The sequence below is a fragment of the Embiotoca jacksoni genome, unplaced genomic scaffold (assembly GCF_022577435.1).
Source record: "Embiotoca jacksoni isolate LCO1_2020_lvr unplaced genomic scaffold, fEmbJac1.0.p SCAF_14, whole genome shotgun sequence".
NCBI classification, from domain to species: domain Eukaryota; kingdom Metazoa; phylum Chordata; class Actinopteri; family Embiotocidae; genus Embiotoca; species Embiotoca jacksoni.
The window spans coordinates 12,278,036-12,303,624 of record NW_027185274.1 but is presented as its reverse complement, the minus strand read 5'-3'; the positions used below and the strand labels follow the sequence as shown (position 1 = coordinate 12,303,624).

Here is a 25,589-nt window from a genome sequence, read left to right as displayed (position 1 = left end):
TCCACCAGCTGCAGCATAAAAGTGACGGGACACATTAATGCATCAGGGCAACGAATTCAGGCTTTACTGCAGCATCGCTTTGCAAATACACGATGCAAACATAACCAAGTAAATATGGACTATATAATATGTGACCTGCCAGCAAAACACATGGTCTCGGTATATGTTAATTGCATGGAAACAACTGAGTTATTTTCAATATTGATTATTTTTAATAATTCTATAAAATGTTAGAAAATTGTGAACACATTTTGTCTAACCAACGCTGCCAAACTTAAAGATATGCAATTTACAAATCTGTCAAACAGGTGAAAAGTCCTCACATTTGAGTGGATCAAGGCCACACAGTAAATGTTTTACTTAATTAATAACTCTTATCTGAATTCATTTCCTGTCCCTCATTTAATTAATTTGCCGATTCTTTCAGCTCTTGTTAAATTGTTATTGTAATCACTCTTATTCAAATCAGCCCAAAATGGCAGCAGTAGCCAGAATGATATTTTAAGTTGTTTGTACGTCAGGAAACTTCCTCTTTGTGTCGGAACAGCCTCTCTAAGCAGGAAGAAATAAATATCTTATCCTAAACTTTTTTTTAAATGGTTGAAAAATGATTATTATGATCAGCAGCCAAATAAAATAAAAGGAGGACAAAAGTGCTTGTTTTCAACATCGTAGCTCCACTTTCCTGAGCTCTCACGTAACACACACGCACACACGTGGAGTCAAAGTCCAGCCGTGTACCAGCACATGGCCCTGGGTCTATAACAGTGTTTTCCTGTTATTCACTTGGCCCTGTTGAGGAAGCGTGTCTCCAACGGCAGATGAATAATAGCGTACTACAATACTGAAGGCTCTACAGGCTCAAGAAACACTGAGGGGCTGCAGGAACGGCCTCAATTACTCCCGGCTGTGTGCACATTTAAAAAGGAGCAAAACCGTCATTCCAAAACACAGCGTGTCATCTAGCAGCAACTGCAGGATTAAATCCGAGTACAACAGATCAGGACAGGAAGAGAAGACACACTCGCACTGCCCTCTGGTGGCCATTTAAATGTACTGCAGGTTAAAAGACCACAGGTGTAAAGGATGCACTGCGATGAAGCGAACATGTTATAAAAATGTACATTTATTCCAAAACTTTTGATAACTTTGAGGACAAAATACTACTGAACAGTGATTAATACCTTAACAGGTAAACTAACAAGAAGCAGTAGTTGTTGTCAGACCTTTCCAAAGCCGCCCTAAAAGAAACATCGACAGACAAGCCCTTGACAATCATCTCTAAAATAATACTTTCACTGTTTTACACCTGAATTAACCATTGTGAGCACAAGAGGACCTGTTGTTCTGACTATTCAGGACTTCGCGACAGATTTTAAAAGTGTGTTCTTGAGGAACGTGCAGAGCTGGTTCATCAGGTCTTTGTTCTGACCCTCCACCCAGTGCATCTCAACCACTACATCGCCCTCCTCCTGCATCACACTGAGCAGACACTTGAACAGGAAGTGTTGGACGGCGGCGGGGCTCAGGGGTCGTTTGGAGGGCAGTTCACTCGCTGCAGCAGCCGTTTCCTTCGTCTCCGTTTCCTGTCCGGCTTCAGTGCAGGTGGACGACTCCATGTCCACATCCTCCACTGTCACAGCGTCTAAGACCTCTCTCTGTTCTGCGCTGATGTCCCGGGCTGCCTCCTGACCGGACTCATGAGAAGACGTGGTTTTGTTCTCGGTGTTCCCGTCCTGGCCGCTGCTGTTCGTCGCGGTGGCCGGCTGGTTGAGGGCGGGTGCGGGGGGGCCGGGAGCAGCTGGGGCCCCCGTGGGTTGGGAGCCGTTTCCAGCACAGCGAGGCGCTCTGGGAAGCTCTCGCAGCTGACGCTTCTGTTCACGTTTCTTCTGTCGGCCGTGGATCCAGGTGTTCTCCACAGCTGTCAGGAAGAGGCTCTGCTCGTGCCGCCTGCACGGGACACGTTTGTGCAGCACCTGCAGAGCGACGCACAAGACCACCCAGGTCAATACTTGAGGGGGTGACGTACCACGCCATCTTACTCATTATCGTGGCACACGTTTGACCTCAACAAAGACTGCATTCAAACTGTGAGCTAAGAGTGTGTTCAGAGCGCTGCAGAATACGTTTGTCGTTTTTAATTCTTTTCAGTACTACACTGCACCTTATTGTGAAGTATTCTTCCAAAATGACATCTGTCCTCTGAAGTGCGTATTAGTGATATGAGCCGTGAAGTCTTTGACCTAATGCTGCACAGAGATGCATTCAGCTCCAGACGCTGAATGCACAAACACCCGTGAGGTCCGAAGGGTCCAGAACGCAACACTGACTCTCACCCGCAGGTCCGTGAGCGTCTTCTCCAGCAGCGCGCCGATGCTGTCCACCGGGCCGCGGCCCGTGCAGCCTGCGGCCGAGGCTTTGGCCTGCAGCTCCTTCAGTCCTGCCTTCGCCAGCGTGAACGACAGCGGTTTCCGGGCCTTCTCCAGTTTACGCTTCTTACTGGGAGGAGACTGAGACAAAACAAAGAGAGACAAAGATTTCAACAGCAGTATCTGCACCAGACATTGCTCTGGACAGGTCGAACAGATATTCAAATCAAAAGGTATATTTATTTGAGAGTAAAACAGAGTTGCAAGAGGTCACGGATAAATCAAAAAGGGGCGTGTGCGGTTATCAGTACCACAGAGAGCTGTGGCACTGCAGTCAATAAGATCCTTCATAAGGTGCATGATCCCTTTAGAAATATTCAAGACCAGAGAATTTGGTTCAGCCAATGTAAACAGAGTAAAACGTTCTGCAGATTAGATATCGCTGAAATAGTTTTCTATATCTGCTCTGCATCCTCTTCTCCAGCTCTTCCGTGTTACAAACTAAAGGACGCAGTCAGTGTTTGGTTTTGGTCCACATTTTCAGACGTCTACATCAGAGACAGGAAATGACTTGATTGATAGTAAAAGTTCAAACATGTCCAAACTGAAGCTGCCAGCAGATGGAAGCGTTTACTCGGTAAAAGCTTGTATTTTGGCAAATTTAGAAATCTTGGAGAACAAAGTTGTTTAACAACTGACTGCACCGCTTTCCTTTCTGCACCGGAAGAAAAGTCTTTCAACAAATTCATACACACTGGTCACACGGTCAGGCCTGTGTCTGAAAGTCCAACACCACCAATACAACTCAGTTAGTCATATCCAATAAGAAAATCTGAAACTGGGGAACAGTTCTACTTTTGTCTCCTTCAGAAGAACAAAGCTGTCACTCAGCACTGCTCCTCATACACCAACTTCCATTTCCACCACAGCAAGTAAACACAGCACACAGGATGACATATGACAAACTACGACAGTGTAAAAACTATTACACTCAAATTTCAATTAAAAAAATGTCAATTCTTTTTTTTTTTTTAAACAGGGAATAAAACTGATTGTTAGCAAGTGGTGGGAATATAAATCACCTTTACACTGTGCCACTTAGAGCTCAGATTCCTGCTCTTCTTTCATTTGTTCTTTACATTTTAGTCGGTAATTTAACGAAGCAGATTTCTTCTCTGGACGTTTGTTAAACAAGTCTGGGTTTTTTTTGGGGCTAAAATGAAAACAAGCTGAATAAAAAAACATTCTCTGGCATCAGTAGGATTGATGCACAGTGATACAGATCAGTGCATGACGACATCAAGGACAGATCTAAAGAGGATGGATGATTTTAACACACCACGAGAGGGCGCTCACACCACGCCAGCTCCACCTCAACCTGCAGTGAATTAAACTCTTTCCTTTTTCTAATCCTCTCTAATGTCACAGTAATGGCGGTGGAGGTCACTACTCGACCGTGTCCGACTGCAGGAGCTTTGATGCGATGGTCCGCTACACGTCCGCTGCGGCGTTCACATGTCTGCTGAAAGTGTGTGAGCAGCGGTGACGGAGCAGACAGCATGGCCGACTGACCTACAAACAGCAGAGGGAAGGAGCAGACTGTAACCTTCACACTGTTACGCTGATCAGGGGTTAACTTTCAATGACTCCTGTAGTTTAGCACACTAGAAGACTTTTACTGTAGTCTGTATTTATAATATTTCCTTTGTATTTTATATTTTTCCGAGATGAAAAAAAAGAAAGAAAAGAAATGGAATAAATAAGTGGACACATCTTCTCTCGTCTATGCTGCACTGTCGAGGGAAAAAAAAGCAAAGTGTTCACTCCCACTAAAAGCTCTGTAGTCTCCATCTTTTGATGAGGAGTTAAAATTATGGTCCGTTGTAGATGCACATTTAGAAGAGATGGACACATTTAATTAATGGGCTGACGATGGGTGCTGCCTTGTCTGGCTGCTTGTTAGAGCTTCTTTTATTTCTCATTGTTTGTCCCAGACGTTTCTCCCCTTTTCTCCGCGCTCGGCAAGCCCAGCAGCTCATCGTACCAGGGAGGAAATCAATAAAATCCATCAAGCCAAACCTGTCTGTTTGTATAGCGCATCCTTGACACAGATTCTCACACTAATGCATGGTATATAAACACACACACACACACACACACACACACACACATACACACACACACACACACACACAAAGAACATGAAACCCACATGTAAGGTTTTACAAGCAGACCTCTCCACTGAATCACAGCCTCTTCTGACTCTGCTGCTCTTTCACTCTATTATTAATCCCACTTATCCACTCTACCTCATTGCAGTCACACACACACACACACACACACACACACACACACACACACACACACACACACACACACACAAATACAACATAATAAAAGCCTGGCCCAATTTCCAAAACTAGACATGGTAAAAAAAAATCTTCGAGTCCAACAAGAGCCATTCATTCTCTCCAGATATAATGTTGTTCAATCATCTATCTTGACCCACAAGGTCCATATGCATACACACAACATGCACACGCACACGCGCGCACACACACACACACACACACACACACACACACACACACACACACACACACACACACACACAGGAGAAACAAAATGCTTCTATTTCACCTGCAGGCAAACACTGTAAAATCATATTGTGATCACCGCTCGCCTCCCAACCCCCATTTCCTTTTTGTTAAGTCCCAAACCTCCTGCCTGGACTGCCGACCTCCTGATCCCTCATCCTGCCAGAGGCCTGTATGAGCAACAACAAGCCTCAGGGCTCAGATAAAGCCTGACAGTCTTTTCTGCGTGTGCATCCTCCTCTTTTGTCTGCATTTGTTAGATTTCTTCACCCACATTGTGTCGACCTTCACTCCAGTAAATCCTCGCCAATGGTCTTTTACTTCTAAATTAAAAATAACAAGATCTAATATCATTCGACATCCAAATGTAAACAGTCACGTTGGAGGTTCGACAACAATGACGATGTTACGGCAACTTCTTCTTCCTCTCATGTTGGACTGAGGCCGCTACAGTAACTCACTAGCGCCTCTTGAGGTTCGGGCTTGTACTGCCAGGGCTAGCTGATTAGCATGCTAACCTCAGCAGACACTTGTGCGAAGCAACACAAAGACATCAGCGCTGTTGTTTCTCGTCATTCTGTTAGAAATATTAGTGACAGATTGAATGTTTTAAAATAAAAATCGCACCCATCTGTAACCGAGGCTTGCTGATGTGAGGATTGTTGAACTGTTGGGTTTCTCTCAGTATAATATGGGAAGGTCTTGACCTCGGTGTGTACAACGCCCCGAAATGACTGAAGTTGTGATCTGGTGCTATTATAAAGGTGCAATCAAAAAAATTCAGAGACGGCTAGTGTTGCATGTGAACCACTGGTATTTTGAATTTCACAGTGGGCCTGGAGAAAAGAGCAAATCTTGTGTCAAACTGAGAAAATTTGCAACAGAGACCCTTGAAATGCTTCAGAAAATCAATGTAAATGAAGCAATGAGCCGTGTTTTGAATGACATTCGTGTGGCAGAACGTCGCTGTCCAAAGCTGAAGAAGGCGTGAGGAGCAACCGGAGGGTTTTCTTTGACCCTCGCAGGGTTGTGCACCGCGAAGTCATCGTGTGTAAATCAGGTGCTCGTGAAGGTTACGGCTTCCCCGGGCAGTCTCTGAACTTTTTGATTGCCCTCTTCTAAATAAAACTGAATTGAGTGTGACACCTTTAAATAAAAGAGAAGAGTAAATGCTTGAGATAAAACTGGTGTTGATAATGTTTCGCAGGCCGCCGCGGTGATAGGAGGGTTAAAGTAGGTCAAAGTTGCATGCATGTCACGTATGTTACAGTCTATATGTAACATTAATGAGCACCCCCATGCGCATACATGTGTACCGGACGAGTCCAGAAACACGCGTGCAGGCAGAATTAGGTAGTCGACCATGCAGAGAATCACACAAGCAGAAACATCTGCCGTGTAACCACATACACACAAACACACATGCTGGAGGGGTCTGCCTGGTAATGATGGCGAGCAGCTCCCAAGTGTACATGACGGTGGATCTGTGTGGATGTGGAGGAGGAAGAAGAGGAGGAGGAGGAGGAGGAGGAGGAGGGTAGCAGGAGAAAATGTAGGCCAATCATTCTGCTCAACTGATTTTGTGCTGAAAAGGCCATAAACGGAGATGAGTCCAACAAACAGCCCTCATCACGCGGCCTCTCCTCTACCGGCCTTCATTCGTTTGATTCAATCGGCATTGTTTTTAGTCCTCTCTCTGTTCTCCTCTTCATCTCCAACTCTCTTCCTGTCCAGACAAGTCAGCGTTGCAGTGTGTGCGAACAGTCCTGCCCTGGCAACTGTTGCCTGGCTACAGCATGTTAGAAATCACATGAACATCTCCCCAGAGGAGGGAGTGAGTGCACATAATGGAACGGGGCTGGAGGGAAAGAGGATCGAGGGTGGAGCGGGACTGAGGTGGTGCATTATTGAGGAGGAGATTTTTAGGAAACATCCTCCAGCAGAACAAGAATGTGTTGAAGAGGTGACCTGCTCAGGCCCCGGCTGACCCGAATTATCCAGAATTTTGTTACCCAGCTCCAATAAACGCAATCTGAACTACACGTTTGTACGAACTTACCGGAACAATCACGTCGTCATAGAAACTCCAGGCCAGCGCCCACCTCATGGTGCGTCCCTGGCAGAACTCGGTGTGCGTCACTTTGGGCACCTGAACAAAAGGAACACAGAAAACACAGCTAGGCATGACGCCAGCCGCATACAACCAAAAACAGCATTTAAATATCGGCGAAGCTCAAGTAACCAGGCCAAATATGTTATGATCAAAATATCGAATGCATCAGAAATGACGGCAACAGAAACTAATGACATGCAGTGAAAAGTCTGATTCTTGGATCCCACTGCTCCGGTTTATAAAGAGTCATAAAGGCATTTAAAGCTGCTTCATCTGAACGGTCCAACAGCTTTCAAATTCATAAAGAATAGTGTGCAAAGTCGCATACGGTGTGTCAGGTGGTTATTTTATATGTACGTTAAGAAACATGTTTGTCTGCTTGTCAAGATGTAGTTAATGCATCCATAACAGCACTCCCATCCTCACCAATCCCAGGAAGTAAATACCCCTGAAATAAAAAAAAAACAACCAAAAACATTAAAAGCTAACTCCACAATAAAAACATACAAGATGTGGAGCCTCTGAACTAACCGACAGCCGTGACCGAGGGTTGACTGATATGTTTGGTGTCTGTGATTAAAAGTCACTACAGTTTGAGAGTTAACTCTGCAGCTTATTCTTCTGACTATGAAGCAGGAACTGGTCACACTGGTGATGAGTCGACGAGATGTGCTTCCACTGACTTTTGACTGCCAATTGTGGGTGAGAAAATAACAAGTACGGACTCATGATGTGAAAAAAGCCACAACCCATTTAGTGTGAAAATCCTTGTGCTAACAGATCACCTTAACGGACTCTGAGGATTGCTTCAGTAAATAGGGGGAGGAGGTCTCTTAGAGGAAGATCAGAGGTCAAACCTCTCGGAGCCTAAGGCACGTTTTTATACGTAACCAGCAGTCACATTTTTCTAAATTAAAAAACGCAAAGAGAAACGAGGAGAGGAAGCAGAGTAATGAGTGACGAAGGCATGAGCAGGTTTCTTTTTACACACACACTTTAAAATGAGGCGTCGGCCTCCTCCTGGACGTCAGCCAGCGCTGCACTCACTCTGACGAGCAGCGACGGCAGCCTTAAACCTCCGGCGGAGGGCGGAGGGGCGGCAGGTGCAGAGGAGAGGGGTGTCTTTCTGTTGGTTTTAACCATGTGAGGAAAGACTGGCGCCGAACCAGAGGCCTGCAGCAATCACAAGTCATGTGCTGCGCTATTATTCAGGCTAATGACTCTAATGCATGTTCGCTACAGAGTGCCGTGTGATGCAGCCACGCACTGCAACAGAAGTCGGCTCATTCATGACACCGCTCAGCTGGCAGATCAGAGAGGGCCAATCTGATCAATACACAGAGGGGTGTTGGTCTGACAGCGTTGTAACAAGCCGTCATCAAACCGTGTGAAGAGCAGCGAGCTCCTGCAGGAACACACCGAACACGCCGAGTTGCTGGATGTGAGCGTGTGTTTGTCTTTGTTCTGGGTCTCTCTGGCTACTCACCCCTTGCTTCCTCAGCTCCTCTTTCAAAGGTGCCAGGCTACATTTCTTCCCCAACATGCAGCTGTACCACCTGCGGAAAGAAGAAACCCCGTCAGCCAGCTGTGTGTGACTGTCGGCAGCCGACGAGCCGAGCAGAGATCAAACGAGCAGAGGTGGGCGCAGGGGAGCAACCCAAAGGCGAAGTGAAACATGAGAGACAGAAAAACATCCGGGTGTGCGCGGTCCCACAGTGGAGGAAAAAGCTGTTTTGAAGTCGACCCGTGGTGGAGGCCTGATCAATAATCTCTGCTGTGCAATAAAGACGTGAGGTTGGTCCGGATCAATGAGCAGCAGAGGCCTGCTGGGAAGATGGAGGAAAGATGAACACATCAGGGAGTCGGTGTGGAGGGACGGCTGGTCAAATTCACCGACTGCAATTTTCATTCGTTTTATTTGAAGCTAATCATCTGGTTGATATCTCATCACGACAGGTTGATAAAAAAAAACCAAAAAACATGTAAGTGGGGACTAAATAAATATGTTAGGAACGTGAATATTGAAACAAAGTCCGGCCGCCGTGTTCTCTCCACTTTTATGGGTGAGTTCGGTCAGTTAAACCTCCTCCGACTGTCTCGCTGCGGAAATCCAACCGAGAGAAGCTCCAAACTGATCCGAATATCGACACTCATCCGAGTCGCCTTCATGTGTGCAGTCGCAGCTACTAAGAGCTTGTTTTGTCCTGCTTTTTGCCTCTCAGGCCGGCCACACACTTCTAAGTGGTGGTTGTTGGCCCGGTGTGCAGCGTGTGGGTGGAGACTGCAGGTTCAGCTTCTTCTGCAGCTGCTGTCTCCACCTCCTTCATTCTGAACAGGGTAGCGGGGCGGCTGGAGCCCCTCCCAGCTGACTGGACAAAGGCAAGGTACTTCCTGGACAGGTCAGCAGTCCATTTTAGGGCTGACGCAGAACATGCATGTCTTTGGACTGGACACAGAAAGCCCCCGCCCCGCCTGCAGCTCTGATGCATTTTGATGGGTGCTTTTCATTATTATCAAGATATTTATAGACTAAACAATAAGACAATTAATCAAGAAATATACAAATAACTTGTTACCGAGTCAGTTGCATGTCAAGTTATTACTAAATAAAACTCAACATAATCTCAGAATCATTCAGTCCCTCAATTACACTTAATATGGTTTTAGGTGACATGAACACTCTGGCATTTCTAGGTCTTATTACACTAAGATTAATACAGAAAACATGATAGTCTTTAGTATAAATATATATAAATGTGATGTCCCTGTTAAAAAAGCTCTAACTTTATTGTGTCCCAAAGCAAACCTTTGTACATCACTGACTGACGACAAAGGTGCCGTTAAACTGAGCTCGACAAAATGACATCATGCAAACTGTTTATCTTGTGACTGGTAGAAGGAAAAGGGCACCAACATGTAATCAGGTTAGGGAGGTATGAAGATGCCCAGAGGGTGGAGGGGGGGCTGGGAGAGTAGCATGTCAGCCCCAGTTGACACAATGAAATATTAAAGAGCTCTAATATTCACAGATGTTCAGCACAGTGGGGAGAAACCCCCAGAAGAGATCCCCGAAGGCTCCACCAACCTCCACCTGCAGCTTTTCATGAGTCCCTAAGAGTGCAGCTGCATTAGCATCCCCATTCACGCCTCTCGTCCCTGAAGCACAAGCACGTGATTACAGTCTTATTAGCAGAGATGGTGATTTTCATATCAATGGCACGATGAAACATTACGACATTTCTAACTGCAGTTTTTGGGGATTTGGCTGCATGTTATCTCACCTCTGTCTGACAGTAATTACCCTTCGGTAGAAAGAAGGGAAAGAGGAGCAGGACAGGGAGGTCCATAGAGACACCCCGTCTCTAAGGACCAATCGGAAAGGCTGGCAGTGTTGCCATGGACACCCGGTGGCTCTGGCGTCCCAGCACGCTTTTGGGAGTGACAGTCGGCTCCAGTTGGTTTGGCCGGAGCCTCAAACCTGTTAAATAATGCTGGATTCGCTCTTTCCTCACTACAAAAGTGTCACACAGAGCTGCACAGGAGCAGGCAGGTGTTAACATCAGTCCCTCCCAGGGAGCTCGTCTTTCCACTGAAGCATTATGCACGCGCGCGCACATGCACACGCACGCACACACACACACACACACACACACACACACACACACACACACACACACACACACACACACACATACACACACACACACACACACACACACACACACAGAGCTCTCCCTGCAGGAGGCCGAGCAGGCAAGGCACGTCTAATCAGTTTTATTAGCACCACTCTGCTCGGGTCTCACTCGGCTGCCCCGGTGACAGCCGTGGTAACACGGGAGGGTAAAGTGACGGCCGCCAGAGACGCCCCCACCCACCCAAACACAGCTGTTCCCTGTGGGTTCCCGGATACACAGCGGCGTCAGTGTGTGCCAAAATCATTAAAGCAACTGTGGGTGACAGCTCCATCATCATGCAGCAACCCATCTGCCTATTTTACCTCTTGGTGTCTCCCCTTCACTACAGCTCTCAGCAGCCATTTCAACCTCTTCAAACCTCTCCAGAGCAAAAACGACTGCAGCACTGCTCTGCATCCATCTGCCAATTTAAATATGTATCTGTGTGCTCCTGGAGTTTGTCTGCGATCGGGCAGTTTAGATTCAGTTAGACAGAAAATACACTCGCTAGAAAAAAATATCCCGTCGTCTTGCTCACCGCAGGCGTTTCTTCAGCTGCAGGCTGTCATGAATGATCCTCTTGACAAACTCCAGTTCCCCACCCTCTGCCATGATCTCCGTCACCCCGCCTGTGTTCACTGAGCTGGGAGGAGGTCGCCGTGAGTTCCTAGAGTTTACCCCCTGGAGAGAGCAACAAGACAGACAGAGATTAGGGCAAAATCCTATTAGGAGCCCGTTAATATCATGTAAACAAACAGGTGAACAAGAACTCTGTTGACTCTCCATCAGTCACATCTGTCATGTTCAAAGACGTGCTGAATGATTAAATGTTTAGACAGGACTCCAGTAAAAGATTTAAAATGTTAAAGGCAGGGAAAAGTTGACCTTTGCTTCTAGCTGGTTGGCAAAAAAAGGAGGGTTGCACATGCAGAAGTCGTACACGATTTCTGTCTCTTCTTTCAAGGCGTCCATCAGTAAAGTCTTCTGAGGGACTTTCACAACTGGGGAGAGTAAAAGAAACACTGAGGTGAGACAATGATCTGCAGGCTGGATGTTTCATGAGGTAGCACTTTGACATTTATGATTATCAATCCAGAATATGGGGCTCCTGGAACAGATAGTGTAAAACACTCAGAGATTCGCAGACCAAAGACAGACTTACTGCCCAATTCTGACAGTATAATGAATCTAATTCTTACAGTGTGACTGTTTAAGACCCACACCGATAAAACCTACAGAGAAATTGTCAAATTGTTGCTGGGACAACACATTTTTCTTCTGTATTTTCAATAAACGATGCAGTAAAGATGGACGTGAGCAGATTGATGCATCTGTTTACATCAATTAAAAAAAGAAGAAGAAGATGTACAGTCTACAGCTACAAAGAACAAATTTTAGTTTCTTGATTGTTACAAAGTGTAAAAAAATGCCGAGGCTGAGGATGCCGGTGTCAGTTTGCTTGTTTTGTCCGACCAAGAGCCCAAAACCAAAAGATATCTAACTTACTATCACAAAATGCAAAGAAAATCAGCTAACTCTTCAGTTTAGAAGCTGAAACCTGAGAATGTTTAGTTTAACGAGGTCCCGTCCAATCACAATGACCGAAACCGTGGTTGTATCAGAGCCTGTCACACAGAGTGGACAGTTCTTTAAGAGAGACTAAAAAACGTTTTAAAAGGGGAAACGCCCGAATATTCTTCTTTAAAAAAAAAAAGACGTTGAATTCATGAGCAAAAAACACACTTGGTCAGATATGACCAGCAGCTTACGGTTGGTTATGTTAGCTGAATTTTAATAGACGCTATTGACATTTCTGAGTCTCACCATCATTCTGTAACTGTGACTCAAGAGGCCGCAGTGCAGACGAGGCTACTTAATCCCCCTTTAAGACACACCATGTTAAGAATACACAGATGGCTGCTGTTTGAATCGTCTAATGTCTTGAGATTTGTGATTGTAGAGGATAAGCGGACCACACTGACCTTTGACCAGGTCCGACAGCTTGTTCTGCTCCACATTTTTGGTTGCGTAGTCGAAGCAGATGTCATCCACCTCTGTGGCAAGGAAGAACCAGCCGTTCATCGTGGCTCCCAGGAGGGGATAGATGCAAGACGCCCCGGTGCCTGAACACACAAACACATGCATGTTCCTGGCAGCTTGACAGTGATGTATTTACTCACGATGATGATGGTTACAGCTTCCAGTGGACAATATGGAAATGTGTTGTTTAAAGTAAGTGATTGTGCGAAGGGAAGGATGTCCAAGAACGTGACATGATGTGTTTCTAAAAGAATTATCTTTGACTTAGTGTCCTTAATGGACGATAAATGTCAGTTCCAGCAGCTTTTATTAAATCATTCACATCTAACAAAGACCAAAGCTGCATAATTCAGTCGAAGGCTCAGACAGAGAGCACATCCGTTAGTAAAGGAAACGCCCAGCAGTGATCCATCAACGAGCAGACAGCCCCAGCCTGCTGCCAGAAAGGTCCAGGGTCACCACTCAATGACCTCAGGCCGTACAAAGGACACACACACACACACACACACATACACTTACACTTACACATACACACACTGACATTTGGATGGGATCTGGCTGATTTGTACTGGGAACACTGGGACTGACTGGAATCATTTGCTTCAGGCACCAACTGACATTTCATGTGCTGCTCTGAGCTGCAGGCAGCAGCATAAAAAAAACAAGGGTAGATAAAAAAAAAGAAAAAAGAAAAAAGAAAAAAAGTTCCCCCACAACACCATTCATGACCAACACGAGCACCTGAGTTACACCCGTTTTTATGACCACCAGTCCGGAAAATCTGTGATTTCTCTCCATGCACATGAAACCTGAGCGGGGAGGGCACTTCAAAGCTGCAGCAGAGAGCCGACCCCAGTGAGTAGGGGTGGTGGGGAAAGACGGTTGTGTTGTTGTGGAGGAAAAACGTGCGCCTTTTCAATGTGAGCGGGCGCATTGTCATGTTGGAGAACCATGTTGCCATGGCGTCACAGTTCAGGTTTTTCTGCCTTCAGGACGTCACAGTAGAACTCCGTGTTGACGATCCGACTCTGAGGGATGAATTCACGAATGTCAACGAAAACCCCCTGGTTGCTACTGACCTGACGCACCTTCTTCAGTCTTGGACGGTGACGTTACGCCCTTCAGAAACGCCAACGCCACTAAAAACACCTCTCCAGGCTCACTGCTTCATTGTCGGAAGCTTGCTGAAGCATGTCAAGGGTTTGACACCGAGTTTGATGTGCGCCTTTTCCTCACGTCTACAGAGAAATCACAGACGCACCCTGAACACTGCTCACAAAAACACGTTAAACTCAGGGGCTGATGTTGATCATGCAACGACACTATAAAAATGTACTCATCATAGTTAACTCCTTCCCCGTCTCCGTGCACATCCACCAGTAACAAGAACAGTCCCAACTTTTTGGTCCACAAATAAACAAGAGCTGTTAAATCAACATTTAAATGAACCAAAAAACTGATCAGCAAAGGACCTTTTTTTTTTTTTGACCTTCTTTCATGTTTACAGTTTACAGGTGTCAGAGGAGCCGTGCTGTTGGCTTAAAGGGAAAATCCACCAATTCTACAAAAGTCAGTTCACAGGTCGAGTACCACTGCACGTGTGAACACAGTTATATGGACCTGTTGTTGCTCCAGCGGGACGCTGGGTTTAAACATAAACATGAATCCAGCCCCTCCGTCGCTAGTTTGAAGTGGTCAACCTCAACATTCATCTCAAACCCTGCAGAAACTAATAATAAGTAAAAGTGAGAGGACATTATCCTTATGACACGTGTACAGAACTAAGGCGGTGGTACCGATGTCGATGCCCCTGCGTGGTTGCTTCTGCCCATCGATGAGGTCCTCCACCCAGTGGATGTAGTTGAGGCGCAGGGGGACGGTGGGTATGAGGCGCTCCAGAGGGATCTCGATGGTCAAACCAAAGTCCTCCTTCAGCAGGGTGCAGGTCAGCGCTCGCACCGCCTCCGGCTCTTTGAAATTCACACTGGAGGAAAAACACATGTGGTCGAATGAGTAAAACATTTCGACCTCAAACACCTGGCAAAGGCAGCTGCACAGAAAGCGGAAAACACAAAGCTAAACTTTATCTGATGGAAAGAAGGAAATTCAAGGTTGATTACACAGATAAAATGTTGTAATCAAAAACATTGATGTTAAAACAGACTCCGACCTGGTAGGAAACAGGTTTTACATAAAGTTTAGCCAGCGAAGCCACTCGGCCTCCTCGTCCTCCCACCACAGATGTTTCCATGTTGCCGGCTCCTCAACATTTATCTTGGTGAATATGTGCTGCTGTCACTAACTGGGGCCGGTGGACAGAGCTACATTAATAAAACCAGGTTGTGTCCAACTAGACTTTCACTTTAAAAGGATGATTTCCTCTTTTTCACAGCAAGATATTTTTCAGGATTTTGTTTTCCACCACCGCCTCAATGTAGCTGGTCGTCATAGCGACGTTTCAACACAACACATTTTTGTCAACCAAACAGAAAAGCATCTGCATCTCATCGACTGACCACAGGATTGTTGTTTAATAGAGGACTGAATGAAAAAAAATAAAAAATCGCAGCCGCCATAGTAGCTAAGCAAGATCTGCAGTTTGTGCAGAATGTGTCGCACAATGATGAGAAAGTGATGACGACTCTGTCTGACCAATCAGCTGGCTGCTGTGTTCTTGCGTCACCTTTTAGTATCGGCTCAACTCGCTTTGAACCTCGACAAAAGTGATACCCAAAATTTTTTAATAAAATTAACAAATTACCAGCTACTGTGCGCAACTTTTGCTCGATGGAAAACCAAAGAAGTCGAGGAGAGCAGGGTCGTACCGTGTGGTGGAAAAGAGGCTTTGCTGATCCTCTTGTTTTAACACTGAGGCCACCTGACAGCAATTTACCAAACTGCTCTTAATACAGCACTTCATTAACCTCCTGCTCCTCCTCTCTGCACTGAACCCCCTCTCACTCACACACACACACACACACACACACACACACACACACACACACACACGGGACAATAGGGAGATAAGTAGCCCATCAATTCACAATCCCCTGCTGATGACAATGAATTTCACGTTTCCAACACAACTCAGACCTCCCACTTTTTTATTCCCAGTCCTCAGTCCGCTCGTTTGGCTCTCCCGTCTCTTTCCTCCCGACATGTTTAATGATTTCAGCTGTCACACGAGCAGGCAAAAGAGCGCCAGACAAAACGCGTGGGCGAGATAGGTATAATTAAAGCTTTGCGGAGGGCTTTCGCACCTTGGCAGATGCAATTAGCCACATACTGGTGATGGGAGCATCTGGCACCTCCCGAGTTGGGTGTGAGCATAATCCAGCAGAAGAAAAACAGGTATGGCTGGTAGAGACGGAGCAACAGTTCCCGCTTCAAAAAAATCCAAAGCTGATTTCTTTTTTCACAAATCAATTACACGTAAACAGCTGAGATGTTTTGCTCTTTTAGTATTCAGCTTCTCTCCATAACAAAAAAAGAGTGAATCCCCATTTCCATTTTGTCCATCTTACGGGCCTTTGTGACAACTTCCCAGCCTCCAACTATTTAATTTAAACAAGTGCAAAAACAATCCTGCGTCAAAAAAAAATTCAAGGGGCTTCAGGTAACGGTGACATATGAAGTCCAGTTTGAACCAGGAGGTTTACCGGTGGCGAAAACGCAGCCCCGAGGTTTCTACCGTGAAGAGAGGGATGCGTGCCGTCACATTTGAGACAAGCGCAGTGGTTTTCAGCATGAAATCCTGACGTGTTGCAGGAGACGTTGAGCACGTTCAACTTTCATGTTGGACAACAAATCAAGTTTGAATTCCTTGAAATGTTTCAGCTGACTGCAAGGTGACAGGATGCCTAGCCGTAAAAATATTTCATTACATTATCACAGACTCGCAGCAAACCTGGAGCATGTTGGTATTAAGAGTGGAGGAAAGCGGCGTGTTGGGGGTCCAGTAGAGGCCCTCAGCGCCCTGCGAGTGGTGGGGAAGCAAAACAGACCAAACACAGGTTTTGTGATGGTAGATGATGCGATTTTAGCCACAATGCAAGTCAGGACATGAAATGGTCAGTGAGTGACACTTATAGCTCACAAAGCACTTTATAATTTTTGCCTTACATTTATATACACACACACACACACACACACACACACACACACACACACACAATCAGGAGCAACTAGGGGTTCAGTGTCTTGCCCAAAGACATATGAGCAGGAGGAACCAGAAATTGGACTTCCAACCTCACAATTAGCAATTTTCCCACATCAATATGAAATCTTCTTATGTTAGATGTTAGAGCAGATGAGTGGTTTGAACCTACTCCATGTGTTTTTTTCAGTTTATTGTGAACAAATGAACTGAACCACAGGTGTGAAAGCACCTTCAAAAAAAAAAAAAAAATCAGGAGGTGGTCCCTGGTGGCGCAGTCTCTCTCCTCGTTTCCCCGTCATCTCTCTACAATGATCTGTCTAATAAAGCCATAAAGTGGCCAAAAGACATTTCTTTAAGAAGCAGGTGAATTTATCTGATGAGTTAAAAAAAAACAGGAGACAAACATGCCGCTGAGGTGATTCTGCTCACTGATCTCTGCATCTTCATTCAGGAGTGACAGTGAAGACAAACGACCCCAAATGAGAAGTGATTTACCTTCACAGCCCTACATCAATCTTACCCAGCGTCTCTTCACCTAATGAACATATAAGGTTAATGGTCCAGTTTCAACAGCTGCCGACCTCTCACAGAAAACTACACCTGGTTCCTCAGAGGACCGACGACAGAACCATGAAAAAAAAACAAAAAAACAAATTTGCACTTTAAAAACGGCCCGAGCTCCGAGGAGGAATCGGGCTAATGAGGGAGAAGTGATAAATCAGCATAATGCTCACACTTTCCCAAAATGAAAGCCGGCCTCTCTCATCTGTCCGGCTTTCATTTCTCCTCAGAGGCATCATTAGATAAGGATCAATATTCAGAGAGGAAGCCTGCTCAGGCCAGCCCTCTATTTTTAGCCACTCATGTATGTGTGTGTGTGTGTGTGTGTGTGTGTGTGTGTGCAATGCAGACTGATCACTCCCATCAGCAGCACTGCGAATGCCACATCGCCATGGCAACCCCACCTACCGAACAGATGAGGAGAGCACGCAAATCCGGCCACGCTGGAGCAATGGCTGATGCCAGAAGGAGCGTGAGCGTGCCCGCGATTTACGCCTCCGCTGCCACGTAGGTTCACCGCTGCGAGCTTACGCCATTGACGACGGGGTACAGTGTGGGACAAATCCGAGTGGGACGGTTGTGATGAGATACTGTGTACTCTAACAGCACTGCAAATACTAAAGAGGCTCGTGTTCGGGGGAAATCCAACTGGACCGGGTGAGACGGAGCGACGGTGTCTGCCGAGTCGGTGGAGGAGAAAGAATAAAGAGATTGAGCAGCAGAAAAGTTCCTATTCCAGGCGGATGAAGAGGACGGCGTCATTGAACTGAAGCGGAGTTTACTGCTGAGACAGACACCACGCTACATGATCAGCATGAAACACACACACACACACACACACACACACACACACACACACACACACACACACACACACACACACACACACCTTCAATCTGCGTCCACAGAGAGATGACCTTCAAGGTACATCTACTTCACTCTGAGAGCGCTGGGAAATATTTTGTGCTGATTAGCAGCAACTTCTCTCATGTCAGGTGTTTTTCTTTTGCACACATTGAGTCCTCACAAGAGCAGCAAGGACAGCAGCCCATAAAACTCACCATGAATTTAAAGATAAACTAGTTATGAATATCTCTGAGCTCATTTTGTGGTTCTGCATTCTGCGGATATGCCGAAGAGACGAACCATCAGGATCCCAAAAACAACCAGCACCGAAAAACCATCACGATTATCATTCTGGTTATTTATAGGCTCTTGATATAATTATTGAAATTACTGGAGTTTTGCAAGTGCTAGCCATGGTCTCACTTGTCATTGTTTAACACTGAACATAGGGCGGCACAATTAGTCGTAATAAAATCAAGATCTCGATTAATGATCTCATATTTAAAAGACAACGATTCTGACGCATTTTCATTCAGGACATCAGCTACAAGCGCTCCTACATTCTCCACAAACAATTTACAAGCTTTCCTTGCTTGATCTCAGTATTTGTATTATTATTATTATTATTATTATTATTAACATTTTTACTAGAATATTGTGTAGCCTATATCAGGCACCATTATAGTTTAGTTGTCTTCTGTATCAAATAAAAGAGAGCAATAAACATTTAAATTGACAAACATCGTGAGAGAATTGTGATTTTATTTTTTTTTTGCCTAAATATTAAACAAATAAATCAATTAACTGACTGTATTAGACAAGCCACCAGCATTACAAAGTACTATACAAAGTGTTATATGGAGTAAAAGCAGCAACAGCTGTGAATGGAGGAATGAGGTTTGCTCCTTCACATTAGATTTAGTGGGTGAAATATGGAAATATATCATGTGAGTTTCTTGGATCACAGTAAAAATTCAGCATGTTGACAATTACATTTGTCAGTTTTGAATCATCACAGGTCCTATTTGTCCATTACTTTTTTTCTCTATTGTCAAGAACTTCCTTAATAATATATCTCCGAACAAAACCGGAGTGCAAATTGAAGATTTTCAAATTAAATGTCACCCGTGCGGTTGCATTTTTAATAACCATGCGTGCCTCCTAATCCCACGCCTCTATATCTGTCTGATCAGAGCCCCTTCCTCCTTCCCCCCCAAAAAACTGAAACAAACCAACACTCAAGACTATTTTGGGGTTTATCGGTTCCCCGCTTTAAATCCAATCAAATGCACCATATTCCTGCTGCTGCCTCTGGTCTGAGCGCTCCTCTCCGCTATCAGCCCTCCCCACTGACGGCCCCTGAATGAGGGGACACATATCTCCCATGTGGATTGACAGAGTGTCTCCCCAAGATTACTCTCATCCCCCAACTCTCTGCTTAAATACTTAAAAACCCAGTAGATGAATTCATTGAAAAATACAAAACCACACTAATCCCTCCACTGATGGAACGACGGGCTGACGGGGAGGAAGAGACAAAATTTCTGCACACATCTAACCAGAGCTGCTACCACATAAATGAGACGCAAATCCTGGACATCCGTTCGCACTGCAGGCAAAGAGGACAAACTGGCAACTGACTCTGAACTGTTTTCAATCAATGTCTGTTCAATGTACTTTAATGGTCAAAAAATTATTTAGAAGAAGGTACAGCTTTTTTTTTGTTTTGGCCATTATGTTTTGGTGACGAAACAAATGTGGTATATCATGTTGTTTATAAAAACACTGTTATAAATCCCAACATAAATACGGCACTTGTCACCAATCGTGAGGTCAGCCATGACTTTGTGAGCTGGCCGTCACCATCTTGCTATTTTGGAGCCAGAAGTGACCATATTTGGATGAGACGGGGGAGGAGCGAGAGGTGGGTCTGATCCAGAAACCCCAAGGACACTGAGCCCCGCCCACCAATAGCCGAAACATGACTGCACCACAGGCCTGTCAATCAAATCGACACACACCCAAAAAAAATAGCACTTTTTGAGTCCTAATATCGAATGACAGGAATATTTTCACAAGTTCCACCAGAACCCTGATCAAAAGGAGTGAATCCATAAAACGACACTATTAGAGGACTTGTGGCCTCACTTTTCATACCCGGAAGCTACGTCCACTTTTATATGCAGTCTATAGTTGCAACAAACCATAAACCTCCAGAGTCGTCCAAAAACTGTTAAAAACACGTCAGTAACCCACAGTGGAACATTTTCCTTCATTAACACAAACACAGGCACTGTTGTTCATCGCCCGCACAAAATTTCACTTTCATGAACCAAACAATGACTATTCATTAGCCTCAGGTCAAAGCTAACATGCTAAACTAAGATGGAGAACATTACAACAGCTCAAAGCACCGCGGTGCCAAAGTCCGTGAGAGTCGCAACAGCTCAGGACTTTTAAAAGACTGGTAGCTGGATAAATGGTTTTATAGATTTATCACATAGTTGTTGTCAATATATTTCGGTCAGGTAACTTAAAAACGATCCGCTGTAAGCACTAAATAGAATAAAATAATGTATATTTCCTGCAAGTTTGGCCCAGGGAAGTCAGTCTGAGCCGCCTGCTTTACTTCTGGTACGCAATGCTTCATTTTCGTGTCTGATCATATTTTTCAGTTGACATAAACATTCACACGCGTAACTACCAGCAAGCTATCACGTTTCCTGCTCGTCTAAATTTAAATTCCAGGCTGAGCGTCTCACCCAAACAGTGCCAGCCCATTGTTTGTCACCTGTCTATCTGTCTGTCCACAGACAGACGCAGAGACGCTACAAGCTGATAATTAACACCTGTCACAGACGGATATCCAGGCAGGTTTCACAGCGCGCCCGCATAAGATGATTGACTGGCCACCTCACGAGCACAAAAGACTAGCCCACACCAATATGTTCACAGTCACACACAGATGTTCGGACTCGCTGTAGTGACACCGCGTCCGCCTTCATCTGCATAACACAGACAGACAGACAGACAGACAGACAGACAGAAGCGCTACCTGTCTCGCACAACAGGAACAAAGGAGGACGACAGAAGTCCGACAATGACTGTCAGTTCTCACATTCACCGTCACCGTCTTTTTGTTTTCCGCTTTGTTCTGGTTATATCTACTGAAAGAAATTCAAAAATAAAAGCAGCATGTTGAGACGTCATCCTAAAGAAATAAATAGTAATACAGTTGTGATTTCGGCTACAATACGCAGAGCCGAGTATCTGCGGTAGCGCTGTTAAAACTGGGTTTTCCAAGATCTCATATTCAGAAGTTTCAACGTTTTTCATTTAACTAGATGAAATAGAAAACGTTTCAAATGGTCCAGTGATCAAAAGATTACCAGAAGTATCATATAAATAAGAAAATATCTAATAAAAGAATTAAGTGAGAAAGATCAGACCAAGCATTCAATCAAGAAGCTGAACAAGCATTCGATGTAAAGTTTCTGTGGCAAACAAGGATTTAAGTTCAATATTCAACTCAAAAGAGGAAAAGTATCGTCAACAATGTCGTATAACCGATCAAATCTGGAAAATATAAAATTCTATTTGGAGGATTATTAATTTACTCTAAGGTTTAGTAATGAATTATTATTACTAAAAATAAGTTCCTTTCTCAATAAAATTATTCTGATTACTTGTCTTAGAAAACTATAACGACACATTAATGAAACACGAATCACAAAACACCAGAGTTGTGTTGTCACAGGTTCAAATATCCTCGCCTGACATCTGCCTCTCATCCTACATGTTTCCTTTATGAAAGCGCTGTTATTTTAAAATGAAGTAGAGTCAAAAACATCCCCCTTGAGTCACCTGGATGTTCAGATTTATGTTAATCCCTGGAGACAGCTCAGGACACAGGACAAACTCTGGAGGCAAACCACAGCTCCCAGTGCCACGACTGCACAAACACAGCAAAAGGAAAAGACAGAAAACTAAGAAATGGAGAGCTGTTCATGTTTCTTTCCCACAGCAGCAATCATGAGCTCCCACTGTTTGATGTCAACTCCACTAATCCCACCAGACATACTCTTCCTTTGTTCTCCTGCCTGGACTTTTCCTCATTTCTCAGCAGCATCTCGCTGAAAAGGACACACACACACACACACACACACACACACACACACACACACACGTAATATACATATAATTTGTGTCCAGTTTGAGTGGCACACAGGAAGCTTACTGGCACGTTTTGATTAATACACTAACCTATTTTTTTTTAGCTGAATTGTGAGTTTGATTTTAACCGCCAACTATTATTGTGAAGTCTCAGTAATGCAGAATGAGAGCAGCAGGAGAGGATGAAGTGAAAAAGAAATCTTTTGATGTTGGGTCCATTAATCATTTGTCCAGCGTTGTTGCCAGAAGCTGAATGAGCAGGAAACATCAGACTGAGTCAGCCGGGACGTGAGCGGTGCTGAATGTGTTCCTCGGGTCCTGATACTGAGTGAGGCTGGCATGTTGCGGAAAATAAGGTCAGCTGATGGCCAAAAGTGTGTGGACACCTAAACATTATACCCCTACAGGAGCGCTGGGCCGTTCTCTACAATCATAACAGCCTTCTGGTTCCAGGCTCCCTACAACCTGGCAGCAGGGATTCACTCCACATTCACACCTGCTATGAGGTCAACCGCTGGGCCTGGATGATAATGCTGCATTCATATTACATGGTAAAGAAGAGAGTAGATATAGTGGAGAGTTGTTCACGTGAGGATAAAAATACTGTACACGAAGAATACAGCACTGTATTCTAATTGGATATAATTACCTTCAATTGTTCTCTCACATGAAACCATTTCTATGTGGATTTAAAACAGGCCATTCAGAAACTGCTGGCACACAGTTAGGGCCTTCGCCAATCCCAGCTCTGACTGATCACCATCATACTATGAAACACAAACTCATATATCACTACTTCTGTAATGTGGATGTTTGAAATCTTCTTAAGAGACTTAATATTGTGAGACAAAACAATGAAAAGTAGTAAAACTACACTAGTTCCTGAAACTAAGAAAGTTCCCTATTATCTAGATTCACACGAAAAATGTAAAATTAAAGGTGAAGCTGTCTAAAAGTATGTGGACAGGGACTGTACCAGGGACGATCAACACTGTTCATGTCCTTTTGTTAGTAAGTCTTCAAAGTTGCGTTGCTTGATCAACATTAGCACCCAAGTTACACACGTTTTGTGATCATTGGTACGCGCGTACTGCTGCGCTCCATTCGTGCACAACAGGAACAGTCTCAGAACTTTTTTTGCAAGCAGGCTAGAACAGACCAATCAGACAGCAGGTTAGAACAGACCAATCAGACAACAGGTTAGAACAGACCAATCAGACAGCAGGTTAGAACAGATCAATCAGACAGCAGGTTAGAACAGATCAATCAGACAGCAGGTTAGAACAGACCAATCAGACAACAGGTTAGAACAGACCAATCAGACAACAGGTTAGAACAGATCAATCAGACAGCAGGCTAGAACAGACCAATCAGACAGCAGGCTAGAACAGACCAATCAGACAACAGGTTAGAACAGACCAATCAGACAGCAGGTTAGAACAGACCAATCAGACAGCAGGTTAGAACAGACCAATCAGACAACAGGTTAGAACAGACCAATCAGACAACAGGATAGAACAGACCAATCAGACAACAGGTTAGAACAGACCAATCAGACAGCAGGTTAGAACAGACCAATCAGACAGCAGGATAGAACAGACCAATCAGACAACAGGTTAGAACAGACCAATCAGACAGCAAGTTAGAACAGACCAATCAGACAACAGGTTAGAACAGACCAATCAGACAACAGGTTAGAACAGACCAATCAGACAACAGGTTAGAACAGACCAATCAGACAGCAAGTTAGAACAGACCAATCAGACAACAGGTTAGAACAGACCAATCAGACAACAGGTTAGAACAGACCAATCAGACAGCAAGTTAGAACAGACCAATCAGACAACAGGTTAGAACAGACCAATCAGACAACAGGTTAGAACAGACCAATCAGACAACAGGTTAGAACAGACCAATCAGACAGCAAGTTAGAACAGACCAATCAGACAACAGGTTAGAACAGACCAATCAGACAACAGGTTAGAACAGACCAATCAGACAGCAGGTTAGAACAGCCCACCTTTCACTTTGACATGGTCTCTCCTGTAACGGTAACCGGACAGACTCGGTACTTACACAGGTCTCCCCGTGAGGCTGGTGTGAACGTGCTGCTGGAAGTCCGGGTACTTGGAGGCCAGGTAAGTGAAGTCCGGTGGTTTGTCCTTGTACCGGTTCCGGGGATGCATGGACTTATTCAGAGACATGTCCACGAGAGAGTTACGGACTGAGTAGAAAAAGACAAAAGAGTGTGAAAATTATTACTCGCGAGAAACTTTCTTTACCCGCTGTTTACAGTAACACTCATGACGGTAACAAAAGTTGTTGTTTTTTTTTTACATCTGAAACCGAAGTAAAAAAAAAAAGTAGCGTATTGGAGGAGCTAGTTTGAGGCTAACTACAGAAGCTAACGTGTGCACGTGTGCCTGCTTACCGTCACGGCAGCTTTATCTTGCGGTTGTTAATGTTAATATCCGACCGACGCTGACTTTTTACACTTTTCAAAAGCGTGAAGAAAAACAACACTCACGTTGTCCAAACGTTTTCCCACTCTGTAACTCTCTTCCTGGACGCCGTCGACGTCACCGCTTGACACCGTTGCGCGTTGACGTCATTAAAATAGCCTCCTCCCCCCTCCGCTAGTTTACTGGGTAAATTTATTGTCGTCAATTAGACTTTTCTGTAAAAAAAAAAATAGGAAAATCACTATTTTAAGATGAATTTGATTATATATATATTATAAACACTATTTAAGGCTCTGTGGTTAAGATATATTGTTTAAGAGCCAAAGTTTAGTTTTATTATAAATATGATTTTACAAGAAATTCTTTATTCACAAATGTCAACTGTTGTAGCTTTTTTTTTTCTTTTTTTTTTTCTAAAAAACAAATTGACCATTTTCATATAAAGTTAATTCTCTGCCATTATTTGTTTACTTTTCTGGTCCTGCCCTTTTTTAAGTTTTGTTTACTTTTATTTGCATCATGAAGATTTGACTGTACGTTTCTTTCACAGAAGGAAAATACAACGTAGTTTAAAAATGTTTTAATTTAGTTCGTA

The 25,589-nt window shown here is 44.4% G+C and overlaps 1 protein-coding gene across 2 annotated transcripts; it reads right to left on the bottom strand.

Moving 5' to 3' along the window:
- Positions 1-1,112: 1,112 nt before the first annotated feature.
- On the bottom strand, positions 1,113-25,128 carry mettl16 (methyltransferase 16, N6-methyladenosine). Of its 2 annotated transcripts, none has more exons than XM_069148006.1 (10): positions 25,060-25,128; positions 24,609-24,756; positions 14,590-14,777; positions 12,736-12,876; positions 11,639-11,754; positions 11,292-11,434; positions 8,566-8,635; positions 7,026-7,115; positions 2,337-2,510; positions 1,113-1,976 (listed from the first exon to the last, which is right to left on the bottom strand). In XM_069148006.1, the coding sequence occupies exons 2-10, from the start codon at positions 24,734-24,736 to the stop codon at positions 1,356-1,358; spliced, it is 1,671 nt and encodes a 556-aa protein (XP_069004107.1). In that variant the 5' UTR covers positions 24,737-24,756; positions 25,060-25,128; the 3' UTR covers positions 1,113-1,355. The 2 variants fall into 2 exon arrangements, with proteins under 2 accessions (XP_069004107.1, XP_069004106.1); XM_069148005.1 differs by having other exon boundaries at positions 24,964-25,109.
- Positions 25,129-25,589: the final 461 nt, after the last annotated feature.

Coding starts and splice junctions, on each gene's coding strand:
- mettl16 (XM_069148006.1), bottom strand. CDS start 24,736: ATGTCTCTGAATAAGTCCATGCATCCCCGGAACCGGTACAAGGACAAA. Junction 14,778..24,608: donor AGCCTCACGGGGAGACCTGT/GTAAGTACCGAG, acceptor TTTTTCCTCCAG/TGTGAATTTCAAAGAGCCGG. Junction 11,435..11,638: donor CCAACCAGCTAGAAGCAAAG/GTCAACTTTTCC, acceptor TGCTCTCTCCAG/GGGGTAAACTCTAGGAACTC.